General features: G+C 59.6%; 2 protein-coding genes across 4 annotated transcripts in view; both read right to left on the bottom strand.

Moving 5' to 3' along the window:
- Positions 1-2,452, bottom strand: part of ARHGEF17 (Rho guanine nucleotide exchange factor 17) — a 28,504-nt gene extending 26,052 nt beyond the window's left edge. The window contains 3 exon segments of the mRNA XM_039554954.1: positions 2-1,765; positions 1,810-2,423; positions 2,426-2,452. Coding sequence (XP_039410888.1) covers positions 2-1,765; positions 1,810-2,423; positions 2,426-2,452 — 2,405 coding nt within the window.
- A 2,642-nt stretch (positions 2,453-5,094) lies between these two features.
- P2RY6 (pyrimidinergic receptor P2Y6) lies at positions 5,095-12,859 on the bottom strand. Of its 3 annotated transcripts, none has more exons than XM_010413306.4 (2): positions 12,784-12,859; positions 5,095-7,317 (listed from the first exon to the last, which is right to left on the bottom strand). In XM_010413306.4, exon 2 carries the CDS (start codon positions 7,260-7,262, stop codon positions 6,270-6,272), a length of 993 nt encoding a protein of 330 aa, XP_010411608.2. In that variant the 5' UTR covers positions 7,263-7,317; positions 12,784-12,859; the 3' UTR covers positions 5,095-6,269. The 3 variants fall into 3 exon arrangements, with proteins under 3 accessions (XP_010411608.2, XP_010411607.2, XP_010411606.2); XM_010413305.4 differs by lacking the exon at positions 12,784-12,859 and adding an exon at positions 12,594-12,773; XM_010413304.4 differs by lacking the exon at positions 12,784-12,859 and adding an exon at positions 9,252-9,557.
- Positions 12,860-13,163: the final 304 nt, after the last annotated feature.

The following is a 13,163-nucleotide window of genomic DNA, read 5'->3' on the forward strand; positions in this document are numbered from 1 at the left end:
CGGCGCTGCCGGCTGTGCCGAGAGGATGGGCTCGCTGCTGGACGGGGGGATGCTGGGCTCCAGCTCGCTGATGGCCTCGCCGGGACCCTCGAAGGCGCCGGCCGCCAGCTCGCCGCGGCGGCTGGGGTCGCTCAGCGACTTCTTCTTGATGGTCTTGCCATTGGCCTTGTCATCGCCCAGCTTGGCCATGGCGCCGGGCTGGCTGACAATGGTGCGAATGAGGCTGCTGTAGTCCCGGGGCCCATCGCTGCCCAGGGACAGGTCGCTGCCCGCGCTGCCCGCGCTGCCCGCGCTGGCGCCAGGCTGGGGGATGCCCGCCTTGGCGCTCAGCGAGCTCAGCAGGTTGCTGTCGACGGAGAAATTCTTCGCCTCCTCCGCCACCGAGCATCTCCGATGAGGCATGGGGTCACTGAGGGAGCGGTAGGGCTCAGTGCCACCCTCGCTGCCGCCCTCCATCCCATTGGCGCCCGCTGACGGGAACTTACGTCGGCGCCGCAGGCTGCCAGGGTGCTCGGCGTCTCGGGTTTTGCCAGCTGGAAGGTCTTCAACCGCTGCCGTCGGGTGAGCGGGCAGTGGCATTTCGGAGTCACCGGCTGCCAGTCCAGCACTGGGTAGCATCCAGGCGTCCACAGCTTCATGCAGGCCTTGGAAGGGGATCCCCATGGGCTCTGGCTCCGTGACGATGCCCTCGTCTGTCACGCTCGACTCGTGACCCGACAGCTCCTCCACAGATTTACTGCAAGCGAGGTTCTCCTCTGACTCCACATCCTTCAAACACCGTGTGCTCTCCACCCGTCCCCGAAGGGTTGCGTCTGTCGTCCCTGTCGGTGCCACCACCTCAGCGCCCTCCGCACCTCCACTGTCCTTCTGTTCGGCAGGAAAGCCGTAGTCCTGCTGGGAACCCATCCTGCTGATCTTCTCAAACACTTGCCTCGCCTCCTGGATGTACTGGTCCTGGATGACCATGGGGAGAGGATCCTCGTCCCCCTGCTGTCCCCCACTCGGAGCCACCCGGTCCTGGCTGTCAGTAGAGGCCAGGAGGAGCTCGGAGGAGCTCTGCTTCATGGTGCTCTGTAGGAAAAGCCGCCGCGTCCCAGATTTTTCAGAGCAGGTGAAGGACTTGGCGCGACGTAAAGTGGCCGTTAGGTCCTTGAGCGTTGGCCGCTCGCCTGGTGCCCAGCGGTTTTGGGGATGAGTGGCACCGCAGCTGCCTGGGGAGGGGCTGGCAACGCTGGAGCATCCATCGGAGCCCACGTCAAGGCCGATCCTCACCCCTTTCTTCTTCACCTTCAGCTCTGAGAGGTCTGATTTGAGGAAGCTGAGGAGCGTCAGGGTCTCGGTGGCAATGTCGGGGTTGGACAAGGACTTGCGGTGCTTGGCCCGCTCCCCTTCCAGCGCTGGCTGGTGCAGGCTCTCGCTCCCATAGTCCGGTTTTGCCTTGGCCACGCTCTGGGGCAGCTTGGGGCGGACACGAACCCCCGGCTGTCCCCACGCCAGGCCATCGCTGGCCCCGAAACTGGGCGATCGATAGATACCATAACCTGCCTGGAGAGTCCGTCCTTGGCTGGGCCAACAGATCCCAAACTGCTCCTCTTCCTTCAGCGTCTCCGTGCTGGAATAACGACTGCTGCTGCGTGACCCGCCGGGGCTGCCGAAGGGCAGGATGTTCACCTTGGAGACGCGGGCCACCATGGGCAGCGGGTGGCGGGGGACCACCCTAGTGCAGCCTTCGGCCTCGGGCATCGCCATCCGCCGTGCCCTCCTTCTTCTTCTTCCGTGCGGCGGCGGGGCCGGTGGGCAGCGCTCTGCCCTTCGCCTTCGCTGCCCGATGAGGCGCGGGGAGAACGGGCCGCCGCAGCTTCATCGTCCCCGTTGGAGCGGGGTGATGGGGAGGAGGAGGGTGGTTGCGGTCGAGTCGAGTTATGCCAGGAATGCGGGCCGGGCTCCGGCGGAGCTCCGCGGGGAGAGCGGAGCGCCGGGTGCGGGACGCGGCTGCGGGGCGGAGGCGGCGGGGGAGCTCCGCGGGCGCTCCCGCCCCCACTCCCGCTCCCGTTCCCCATCCCATTCCCGGTCGGTCCCGTCGGCTGCCGGCAGCTTTCCCCGAAGAGTTTCCGCATCGCCGGGACGCTGGGCCAGCGCGGCGGCTCCGCGTTTAACCCCGGGCCCGGCGGCGACGGCGGCGGCGGCGGGGGCGGCGGTGGAGCCGGGGACGGCGGCTGAGCCCCGGCATGAAACCGGGCCCGTCGGCTCCGGCTCGGTGAAACGAAGCGAAGCTGCCGTACCGACGGGGCCAGGCTGCCAAAAGCCCGGCCCGGTTGCTGCTCCGCGATCGGCGCTGAAACTTTCCTACCCGGGAAGAAGAAGGAGGAGGAGGAGGAGGAGGAAGGCGGGGAGGAGGCGGGCAGGAGGCACCGAGCCGCCGCTACCCCCGGCCGCTGCCCCCCTCCGCCATTGTCGGTGCCCCCCCGCCGCCGCCGCCGCCTCCCGCCCGCCCCCGGCCCCGCCGCCGCCGCGCCCCGGCCCGGCCCCGCCGCAGGCACCGCCCGGCCCCGCTCCTCCTCCGGGCTGCCGGCGGGCTGCATCCCTCCCGCTTTGTTTTCTCTCTCTCTCCCCCCCCCAACCACTTCTTTTTTTTTTTTTTTTTTTTTGGCTTTTCCTCCTCCCTCACCCCCTGCTTTTTTATTTGTTGCATTCAAATAAACTTTCCTCCCCGGAGGCGGGGTTTGCTCCCGCAGAGGGGGAGGGTTGAAGTTTTGCTCCCTTTTTTTTTTTTTTATTATTATTTGTTTAATTTTTCCTTTTTTTATGGAGGGGATGGGGGGAGAGGAAGGCGGCTTTAGAGCTTCCCTCTCGCTCCCAAGATAAGCAGGAACACCTCGCACCCCTCTGTATCTTTCACCCCCCTCTGGTATCCATCAGTACCCCCCTGCATCCTTTTTTTCACACCCCCCCACCCCCAGCATCCTTCATCCCTCTTCCCTTATATAAAGGGGCTTATGAAAAAGTGGGAGAGCAACTTTTTACATGGGCAGATAGTGATAGGATGAGGGGGGACAGCTTTAAAATAGGGGAGATTTATATGGCATACTGGGAAGAAAGGCTTCCCTGTGAGGCTGGGGAGGCCCTGGCACAGGGTGCCCAGAGAAGTTGTGGCTGCCCCTGGATCCCTGGAAGTGTCCAAGGCCAGGCTGGACAGGGCTTGGAGCAGCCTGGGACAGTGGAAGGTGTCCCCACCCTTGGTAGGGGGTTGGAATTAGATGGTCTTCAACATCCCTCCCAACCCAAACCATTCCGTGATTCCCTCCATCCCTTCCCAGCTTTTTCTTTTTAGGGGGAAACAGGATAAATAATCAAAAATGTGAGTTCCAGCCAGAGATTCTTCCCATCGCAGTGGATTTCTCCAGACCCTGCTTTGCAGCTCATCTCAGGGAAGGGAGAACACCTTGTTCCCGACTTGCAAAGCTCTCCAGTGAAGCACTGCCCCGTGAACAGACTTTCTCGTGGGTTTTCAGCATCATTTGTCAGCGCTTGCTATTTGCAGCATATAACCCTTTTTTTTCCCCCAAGACAGCAGATTTATCGCTGGGGATGTGAAAAATGAAGGTGGCTGGGATGGCTGGTGGGTGAGCTGTGGCCTTGGCAGCACGGGTGGGGCTGGAGCGGTGTCCTGGCCACGTAGAGGACATTGCTGGCTCTGACCTTGAGGCACAAAAAAACTGAAAAAAAACCCGATCACCTCCTGTAAATGCATTTCTTAGGACCTAAAAACCTCCTGCAGCGATGCCGTGAGATGCTCCGCCCCAGCAAGTATTCCTTCCCTGGCTCTCCCTTCCCACCCTCCGCCCTGCTTCCCTGCTTCCCCCAGTCCTGGGCTGCAAGGATGATGTGCCCATGATGTCCCCCCCAGCTGGCATTTTGGGAAAGCCGTGTATTTCATCCCCGCTCGGTGCTGTAGGAGCTGTTCCGCAGCTGCTGGCTTTGAGCGCCTTGCAAGCAGAGGAGATTTGTCAAAGCGTTCACCCCATTTCTAAGGGATCCCTTTACTCACATCACCCTGCCTTCTAGGCCACGGGAATTGCTGACAGGACCCCAAGGCTGGGCAGGACATGGTGAGACTGAAAGACAGCTCTGTGTGTCCCCTGCTCTTAAAAACATTCCAAATTAGTGATTCCAGTGTCAGGAACATCATCCTGAGGCTGCTGGATGTCACCACCTGAGCCCATACAGCCCCTGCAGCCACCACTGCAGCCACCACCAAAAAGGCTTTTTGGAAGCTGATTAATTTTTTTCCCCCTCGGAGCTTTATTGTGGTTCAGTTTTTTTCGGCCATCTCGTCCCATGGGTCCTATCCAGGAACTGGGTGCTGTGATGGTGCAGGGCTCCTCCTTCCCTCCCTGGAGCCAGGTGGACACCCACGGATCAGCTGCATTTCTCCAAATCTAAATACTTTGCGCCCTCTCCTGGGTCCGGACGGCGTGGCCCGGCGCTCCCACCCCGTCACCTTCCTCCTGTCAGGGAAGGGTTGGGGACATCAGGCTCGGGCTCTGTCCGCGTCCCTCCCCCCCCCCCGCCATGAGAGGGGCGCTGAGGGCGGCACGGGGTTTCCCAGCCCCTGCTCAGCCCCGCTCCCATTGGCTGCTCTGTGCTCCCTGCGCGGGAAGGACCCTCGGGCCCGGGGCGGCCTCGGCTCCTCGGCACAGCCCGGCCGAGCGGCTGCAGGGAGAAACAGCTCTCACACAGCTCAAACAGCTCTCACACAGCTCAAACAGCTCAAACAGCTCTCACACAGCTCTCACACAGCTCTCACACAGCTCTCAAACAGCTCTCACACACCTAGCAAGAATCGGTCCTTATCTATTTCTTTTCCACGGGACTCCTGGTTTGATACATCGTGTTAGAGAATCCCCACTGTAAGAGTCCTTGGGTGGCCGGGTACCTGAAGAGACACCGTGTACCTGCAGGGAGCAAGTCAGGATGGAGCTGCACGCTTGGCCAGCTGCCGGCAGCCAAGCTGGAGGTATGCTCAGCCCTGGAGATTTGAAGCAAATTACTTAAACCAACTTAGATGTGATTAGTATAAGCAGACATGAAAAATGCTGTTATCCATGTATGTATTTATATATATACACTGTATAGATGCATATATTGTGTTCAGACAGAGAATTTCTGCACTGCAGAGCCTGCGCTGGGCCACAAACCTCCCTCTGCTGGGATGTATTCTATGTCTGTACATACAGTGGGTGTATACACCCATCTGAGAAAGAGCAGGGAGTTAATTCTATACATCCTGTATGTTAGAGAAGGCTCGCAGAGCGATGAGTGGTGCATCCACCTCGCAGATCCCTCCTCGCTGTGAGGGAGCAGCATCCCAACAGAGGCTGTGGGAGAAAAACTCAATCCCCAACCCTGTGGAGAGGCCAGGCCAGCTGTGGGATGTGCACTGATGAGGATGAGGATGCTGAGTAGCTCTCTGTGTCAGGGGTTTCCCAACTCTGTTCTGGCTCTGATTGTGGTGGATCCTGGTTAGGAGGTGACAGCAGGGCACACAGACACCAGGATGGGCCAGATTTGGGGTGCTGGGCTAAACAGGGAGCTGGATGCAGATGAAGGTGCCCAGGCAGGTGACAATGCTGCTGCCTTGTGCCTAACCCAGCCCATGATCATGGCTTCAGTGGGAAATCCAGCATGGGTGTTCCAGCTGCCCTTCTGTCCCCTTTCCCTGTTCTCAGTCCATCCAGGGGACCTCCTCCACCATTTTGCAGCACCAGCAATACCAGTGAGCCTGTGTCTCTTGCTGGTGTGGCTTCATTCTGGGCACTGGGGGATATGGATGTCCCAGCACCACGCAAAAACATCCGTGACACTGACCTTGAGCTGGAGAAACACATGGCCCCACAGTATGGGCTGAACCAAACCCTCCCCAGCCTTTGCATGCTGCCCCTATCAGGGAATTTTTAGTTGAGTACAGGGAGAAATCATTCCCCAGCAGCTCATCCTGAGCCAGTGATGTGTCCTCCACGGTCCCATCTTGTTCTCCACGGTCCCAGTGGATTTTTTTGCATCAGTGGCTTGGAGCTGCTCCAAGCGAGTGACTGAGCCAGGGAGATGTGATGGGGTTCATACTGCACCACTGCAGGCTGGAGATGGGCTGAAAGTTTGGGAGATGCCATCCTCCCAAGGATGTCCCCAGTGAAGCCATCTCTGCTCCGTGGAGCTTAGAACCGAAACTGCTCTGTGCCTTGGTGGCCCCGAGGTGGCCTTGTCCTCGCCTAGGAGCCGTAGGTGACGCAGTGGTCGTGCCGCCACTTGGAGCTCACCTTGTCGAGGAGGTAACGGGTGCTCTCGCGGAACTTGCGCTGGGTGAAGTAGAAGAGGATGGGGTCGAGGACGCTGTTCATGCTGGCGAAGGGCCGCGTGCACTTGTAGGCGATGGCGAAGGCCTGCAGGGCCGGGCAGGGCAGGGTGGGCGAGGAGCGGACGATCAGGTAGATGGTCTTGGTGAGGTGGAAGGGGAAGAAGCTGATGGAGAAGACGATGACCACGATGATGACCATACGCACGGCTTTGTCCTTCCTCTTGTGCACGGCCAGGCCGATCAGCTCGTCCTTCTGGCACAGGATGCGGGCCATGCTGCAGTAGCAGGCCAGGATGGCCACGAAGGGCAGCAGGAAGCCGGTGAAGGTGAGTGTGATGCCGTAGGGGAAGTAGGCGGCGGAGCGCTCGGGTGGGCTCAGGTCGTAGCAGACGGTGCGGTTCCTCTGCGTGCCGGTGGAGGCGAAGATGAAGGTGGGCAGGCACTGGGCGATGACGATGAACCACACGGCCGCACACACCAGCCACGTCAGCTTCTTGCCCTTCTTCTTGTGCCACGAGGCCAGGGGGTGGCAGATGCCCAGGTAGCGCTGGATGCTGATGCAGGTGAGGAAGAAGATGCTGCTGTGCAGGTTGGTGTAGAACTGGAAGCGCACGAATTTGCAGGTGAAGTCCCCGAAAGGCCAGTAGTCCTTCTGGGTGTAGTTGTAGATGAGGAGAGGCAGGGAGCAGACGTAGAGCAGGTCAGCCATGGCCAGGTTGAGCATGTAGATCATGGTGCGGCTCAGCGCCTTCCGCGCCAGCCAGATCTGCCCGATGACCACCGCGTTCAAGGGCAGCCCCACCACGAACACCACCGAGTACACCAGGGGCAGCAGGACCTGCTTGAACTCCTCGTGGTAGGTGCAGGAGTTCCTCCCTGGGCTCACGAGGGCCGTCAGGTTGGCCATGGTGCTGTTCCCACCTGTCAATGTCCTCTCTGCTGGTGTGGCCTCTCCGCAGCACCTGTGAATGTCAGAGGGGACAGCTGGTGACTCGTCTGTCTGGTGTCACATATGCCCTCGCAGGATGAACCTGGACCAGTGTTCTGTAGGCTGGGGCAACCCCCAGCATCCACACAGGCTGGGGGATGAAGGGATGGAGGGCAGCCCTGAGGAGGATTTGGGGGTGTTGGTGGATAGGAAGCTGGACATGACCCAGCCACGTGCAGTCATGTGCAACCCCCCGTGCCCTGGGCTGATCCCCCAGCATGGGCAGCAGGGAAGGTGGGGGGGATTCTGCCCCTCTGCCCTGCTCAGGCAAGACCCCACCTGCAGAGCTGCCCCGGCCCCGGGGCCAGCAGCACAAGGATGTGGAGCTGTTGGAGAGAGTCCAGAGGAGGCCCCGGAGCTGCTCCAGGGCTGGACCCCCTCTGCTCTGGAGCCAGGCTGGGAGAGCTGGGTGACCCAGAGAAGCTGTGACATCCCTGGAAATGTCCAAGGCCAGGCTGGGCAGGGCGTGGAGCAACCTGGGCTAGTGGAAGGTGTCCCTGCCCATGGCAGCTGTTGGAATGAATCTTTAAGGTCCCTCTTCCAAGCCAGACCCTCCCATGATTCCATGATTTGAAGCCACAATGATGGATTTCTAACAAGAAGGTGAAGGTGGAGTGAGTGGGACCGCAGAGGCTGCACACAGGAAAGCGTGGTGCCCATCCCAGCTCCACTTCCCATGACACTCATCCCCACAGAGAGGTTTGCACAAGGCCAAGCCGCTGTCATCCCCCTCCGGCAGAGGAAATTGCGGCAGGATGCGCCGGTGGCCGCCGGCACGGCTTCCTGCTCCTCTGCAGGGGGTGCCAAAGCCCTGCAGCCAGCCGGGCTCGGTGCGGGAGGTGCCACCCGCACGGAGCGCAGCGCGACCCTCGCGGGTGCTTTCACCCCGGAATCGGCACTGGTGACAACGAGCCCAGAGCTTCTTAATGCTGTGCGCTCAGAGAGCCAATCCAGTGTCCTCTGGGCTGCTATGAGCAGGGGAAGAGGACATCTGCTTTCCTCAGAGGCTGAGAGCAGCGTGACAGATGTGGTGCCACAGCCCCACGAGCCGCCTGGCCCAGCCGTGTCACTGGCAGCATCTCTGGGCACTCCGGCCACACACGCTCGGGGTGCAGCAGGACCCGCTTCTCCTCCCTCCCCTCGCTCCCTGCCCTGCCAGCAGCCCTGGCTGCAGCCCTGGCCGGAGGCACGCCCTGCTGCCCCGGCACAAACCTGCCTGGAAGGGGGTGGCCACGCTGCCCGGGAAGGGGAAACTGAGGCAGGGAGGAGGTGCCCGAGCTCCAGCCAGGAGTGTGGGGCACAGGGCACCAGGGAGAGACGCACGAGTCCAGAGGCCACCCCGTCAGCTTGTACCATCCCATTTCAGGTGTCTGGGGATTCCCCAGTTCCCAGAGCACAGCCCTGCTGCAGTGTCAGTGTCGGGGACACAATTTTGGGGGTGCTCTGTGCTTGTGAATCAGTCCCCCTGCAGCTGCACCTGCCGCCTATCCCCTGGTACCCCTCTGAGTCCCTCTGCACCCCCATTCAGCTCCTCACACCCCGCTGAGCACCCCGGCACCCCATGGAGTCCCTCTGTCCCCTCACTGAGCCCTCATCACCCCTCAGCATCCCACTGAGCACCCCACTGCACCCCACTGTCAGCCCAGCTCCGGCATTCCCGGCACTCACCTCTCCCACCTCCAAGCCAAAAACTGCTCCAGGGCTGTGAACTTCCCTGTCCCTTGGGTCCCCTCAAACCTCCCCTGGGACCTCTCAAGCCTCCCCCAGGACCCAAGGTTGGGGCAGCACCCACCCAGCACCCACAGGAACCTCTGCCATCCCCTGTGTGGTCGCAGGAGCACCACCAAGGGCACTGGGGACAAGGTGGCTGGGAAGAGGTGTCCTGGGGGACCTGGGAGCGCCTCTTACCTGCTGGGGTGCTCCAGGGTGCCAGTGGGTGCCCCAGTGTGCTGGGACCCAGCGCTGTGCCCAGCGCTTGGCACATCCGTGGGTGCTCTGCTCACCCCGTTGAGCAACACTTCCCTTTTCCTCTCAACAGCAGCACCCTGGGCAAATGGGGAACAGAAACCCCAGCAGGGCGGGCACATGGAATGGCTCTGCATGGCACTGCATGGCTGTGGCACAGCACAAATGCCACCAGGGCAGGGGATGCTCCTGCCTCTGGGTGCCAGGATGCGGCCAGCTCAGGCCACCATGAATGATTTGGTCTTTTCTACAATTCTTTTCATTTTCCCCCTAATTTTTTGGCCCTTTTCCCTCATTTTTGAATCTTTCCTCCATTTTTGCCTCACTTCCCTCATATTTGGCTCCTTCCAACTGTGGGCAGATGTTTGGGACAGGGATGTCCCAAGCCCTGTGGCACCAAGAGGAAGAAGTTTCTCCAATTGTCCAGGTGATGCAGTCAAACGAGAGAAACTGAGGCACAGGCACTGAATTTGAAGTGAACCAGTGTGGCCTATGCCCCTTTTTAACAGAATTTTCCCCCAAAACACCCCTTGGAGGTGTTTGCTGGGCATTGCTAAGGGCCATGCCCGAGGCTACATAGGCCTTCAGTTGTGGAGGGCATGAAAAAAAAGGAGCAGCCAAAAAAACAAGGTATCCCCCCCAAAAATGGCAAATAAGGGAAAAAAACCCTCTTTGTAAGAGGGAAGCAGCACTGAACCCCCCTGCTGCTGCATTTGGAGGGATGGGAAAGCTGGAGGAGAGGAGGAAAAAGTCCCTCCTGGTCCCAGGGCAAAGCCAGACACTGGAGAATCCCCATCCCAACTGTACCCTGCCCATAACCCCCAGTCACAGTCTGCCATCATCCACCAATTAATGAAACCAATTAATGGAACCACGCTGAGACCCTCAGCCTCATCCAGCTGCCGTGCCCAGGGCGTGTTCCCAGCTCATCATCTGTCTGGGTGTATTATCCCAAAAGTCCCTTTTCTCACCCCAAAAACCCATCACGGGGGTCCCTGCCAGCTCCTGGGGTGATGGGGTTGGCACCTCCCAAATCCATAGGAGCTGGTGCCCTGACACCACGGTGATGGGCACCGGGTGAAATCCATTGGGAAATGAGACTTTTAGGGGGAAAAAGGGGCGTGCCTGTGGTGTTGGGAGGGGTCAGGATGGGGTCACCCTCATCCCAGGGGTTTAAGGTGCCTGCGGAGGAGGACCAAGGATCAGGAAAGAGAAGTGGGGCTGCTCTGTGGCCAGATGGGGAAGAGATTAAAAATAATCACCGGCAGCCGTGAGCTTCCCCTGGCACATGCCTCCTCCAGCCCCTTTGCTTTCAAACCAAGCCCTTTTCCATTGCAATTATCTTTAATTAACACCCTGCTGTTGATTCGAAGGGGGGTTCTGCAAGCTGGATACAGTGGGAAAAGCTTTTGGCTGTGGCTGCCCTCGAATGGGATATGGGGGAGGGCTTCCTCCCGTGCAAATCTTCCTCCTTGGTTTGTCCTGCCCATCCTGGTCTTTGTGGCTCGCTGGCAGGGCTGGAAAGCTGGGCTGGGTGGAAGTGAAAGCTCCAGCTCAGCACATTTCAAAGAGAATGGAAGGGGGATGCTCTGTCCTGCATGTCACTTAGCCAAAGCCACCACATCCTCATCCCCAAACCCCTCCTGGCTGGCGCCAAAATATCTTCAGGTGCCCATCTGCCCAGTGGGGACCAAGGCTTGGATGTTTTCAGGGAAATCTCCAGTTCGTGAAGCCTGAGGGTGTAACGATGTGGAAAAATTGGGACAAAGTTGGGAATTTTGGGGTGCTAAACATGGATTGTCGGGAATGGGGCACAGGGTGCTGGTAGAGCCGCTCTGTCCTTGGGTAACCACCTTCATCTTCCCACGCTTTAGTGCCCCATCATAAATCAACACCTCAGGGAGGCTCTGGGCAATCTGGGCTTGCTGGAAAGGGAATGATGGGGACAGGGAAGGTACAACGAGCTGGCCCAGTCTCAGCTGGCCTATCCCTCTATAAATAGAAATAGAAATAGAAACAGAAATAGAAAGAAATAGAAACCTCTATACATAAATACACGTCTGCACATCTCTTTACATGTACATCTCAATACATACAACCGTATTGATGGCTCTCCATGCACACACATTACATATTTACAGATATATATATGTGTCTCCACTCACACATGCACAGCCACAAACTTCCACACCCCTGTACACCAATTCGTGTCCCTGAGCACACGGGGTCACACTCATGCTGATCCATAACTCCATCCGTATGGGCAGAAATATATTGATACTTCTGTACACACATGCCTATGCAGACATGCTCATATACACGAATATATTCATACCTCTGGAGGTAGATAGGCACATATACATACATATATATATATACATAAAAGGTAGAGGCCAGGCTACTGGCACCTGAAGCAGAGAAAACCAAGTCCCTCGAGCAGATTTAAGCATATTTATGTGCCATACAACCTCTGGCATGGGGCTGATCCCTGTGAATGCCTGAGGGATGCAGGTGCGTCCTGGGTGCACCCCAGACCATGGGAGCAGAGGGACAGGGAAGAAGCCCCCCTGGACCAGCCCTGACAGGGGGATCACAGTGGGATTTTGAGCCCTGTTCCATGGTAAGAGCTGCAAAACCTCCCTAAGAGCAAAGTCGGGCAGCTTCCATTTGGGGTGGCTCTGGGATCACCCCAAATCACAGATGTTCTCTGGATCTGACCCCATTCTCTCCAGCTCTGCTTCGTCCTGCCCAGTTCAATCTCATCTGTTTGGGTCCAGTCCTGCCCAGTCTGCCCCCATCCTGCCCAGTTGGGTTTGACCCTGTTGGATCCCATCCTGACTGGTTCAACCGTACCCCCTCGGGTCTGATCCTGCCCAGTTCGACCTCATCTTGCCAGGTCCCACCCAGACTGGTCTGAATCCCACGTCTCATCCTGAGCCAGCTTTATCTGACACGTTCGGGCTCAATCCTGCCCGGTCTGTACCCATCCCGCCCAATCCAGGATGAGCTTTTCTCGTCTGATCCTGCCCGGTTCGGCTTGTCCCGTCTCCCCCTCCGCACTCGCGGCACTCACCGGCACCGGGATGTGCCGGGAAACACCGGGTTCACTCTGACCCTCTGAGGTCCCATCCTGCCTGGTGGGAAATGACCCTGTTGGGTCCCTTCCTACCCGGTCCAGTCCCATCCCGTCCTTCCAGTCCCATCCTGCCCGGTTCACTCTGAGACACTTGAATTCCATCCTTTCCCGGTTCGGCTTGTCCCGTACTCCCGGTACGCAGCACTTACCAGAGCGGGATGCGCCGGGAGGCAGCGGGTTCACTCTGACCCTGTAGGGTTCCATCCTGCCCTTTCCAGCCCCATCCTGCCCAGTTCACTCTGACCACCAAGATCCCATCCTTCCCGGTTGAGTCTGACCCTTTAGGGTCCCATCCTGCCCGGTTCGGCTGATCCCGTTCCCACCGTTCGCGGCACTTACCAGCAGCGGGATGCGCCGGGAGCCCGCGGCAGGGAGCGCTCGGAGCCTCCCCGCTGCCGCCGCCGCTCCGCCCCGGGGCCGCCCCTCTCCGCCCCGCTCCGGCTCCGGCACCTGCGGGAGGGCCCGGAGGGGCTGGGGAGGGGTCACAGCTGGATTGGGGCGAGACAGGGGGGAGAAACAGCTGGGCCGGGGGGCCGGCAGCTGCATGGGGGCAAACATGTGGCTTAGGATCGTGGACGAACATCTGTATCAAAGAGGGTGTCGGGCGGCTCCCAACAGCCCCAAAAGTGGGATTTACAGGGTGGGATGCCCATGCGCTAGGGAGCAGCTGGATTGTCCTGGCCCGGCGTGACGGGGACAGGGTCTCCCTGCGGCACCGG

Source organism: Corvus cornix, chromosome 1 (genome assembly GCF_000738735.6).
Source record: "Corvus cornix cornix isolate S_Up_H32 chromosome 1, ASM73873v5, whole genome shotgun sequence".
NCBI classification, from domain to species: Eukaryota; Metazoa; Chordata; class Aves; order Passeriformes; family Corvidae; genus Corvus; species Corvus cornix.